The sequence below is a fragment of the Ascaphus truei genome, assembly GCF_040206685.1.
Source record: "Ascaphus truei isolate aAscTru1 chromosome 12 unlocalized genomic scaffold, aAscTru1.hap1 SUPER_12_unloc_1, whole genome shotgun sequence".
NCBI classification, from domain to species: Eukaryota; Metazoa; Chordata; class Amphibia; order Anura; family Ascaphidae; genus Ascaphus; species Ascaphus truei.
Genome location: NW_027453837.1, coordinates 145,628 through 146,668, shown reverse-complemented (window position 1 = coordinate 146,668; position 1,041 = coordinate 145,628). Strand labels below are relative to the sequence as shown.

At 49.8% G+C, this 1,041-nt stretch overlaps 1 protein-coding gene across 1 annotated transcript; it reads left to right on the top strand.

Annotated features, from left to right (window-relative positions):
• Nucleotides 1-313: 313 nt before the first annotated feature.
• On the top strand, nucleotides 314-782 carry LOC142473427 (histone H3). The gene has a single exon (XM_075580670.1). It carries the CDS (start codon nucleotides 334-336, stop codon nucleotides 742-744), a length of 411 nt encoding a protein of 136 aa, XP_075436785.1. The 5' UTR covers nucleotides 314-333; the 3' UTR covers nucleotides 745-782.
• The last annotated feature ends 259 nt before the right edge of the window (nucleotides 783-1,041 follow it).

Below are 1,041 nucleotides of genomic sequence, written 5' to 3'. Positions count from 1 at the left end.
TTCACCGATTAAAGATCATTTGAATACTTGGTATAAGTACATGTTCCATGTCAGAGAGCTCTGTGCTGTATCTGTGCAAACACTAATGTTATCACATTAAATCTTTTTAATTGTCCCACTTACAAGCACTAAATAAATAATAACTTTATTAGGACGATATCGGTCTGAGGCGGGATTTTTGAACATCGCAACGGCTTTCACAGAACCAATCAGAGCGAAGGGCGGGACCAAAGCAGCCAATCACAGCGACCTGCATCCATAAATACGCAGCTGCAGCGTTTTTTTTCTTTATTAGTTCCTGACCGGAGACGCGCACTGACACAGCAGCACAGGATGGCCCGGACCAAGCAGACCGCCCGGAAATCCACCGGAGGGAAGGCTCCCCGTAAGCAGCTAGCGACCAAGGCTGCCAGAAAGAGCGCACCGGCCACCGGCGGAGTGAAGAAGCCTCACCGCTACCGGCCCGGTACTGTGGCTCTCAGGGAGATCCGCCGCTACCAGAAGTCCACCGAGCTGCTCATCCGCAAGCTGCCCTTCCAGCGCCTGGTCCGGGAGATCGCCCAGGACTTCAAGACTGACCTGCGCTTCCAGAGCTCGGCTGTCATGGCTCTGCAGGAGGCCAGCGAGGCTTATCTGGTGGGGCTCTTCGAGGACACCAACCTGTGCGCTATCCACGCCAAGAGGGTCACCATCATGCCCAAGGACATCCAGCTGGCCCGCAGGATCAGAGGGGAGAGAGCTTAGGCCGGCTGCACCCTGACTTCGTTTACACCCCAAAAACAAAGGCTCTTTTAAGAGCCACCACATTTTCAATTAAATTGCCTGATCAATATTAACACACGGATACTGATCTCAATATAGAGAATTAAAGACGTGTGTAATCCTTGTACCAACATATGTACTTGATGTGTGACAATTTAGATAAACGCACCTTCAATATTTGTGTATTCTTTGTCATGTGATATATAGACTTGCATGCATAGTCACCATTTCATGCTGTATATGGCTGCACGTAAAGACAAACCTGTAAATGTCCCCCCT

Excerpts from the sequence above, each read along its gene's own strand:
- LOC142473427 (XM_075580670.1), top strand. The coding sequence starts at position 334 with ATGGCCCGGACCAAGCAGACCGCCCGGAAATCCACCGGAGGGAAGGCT.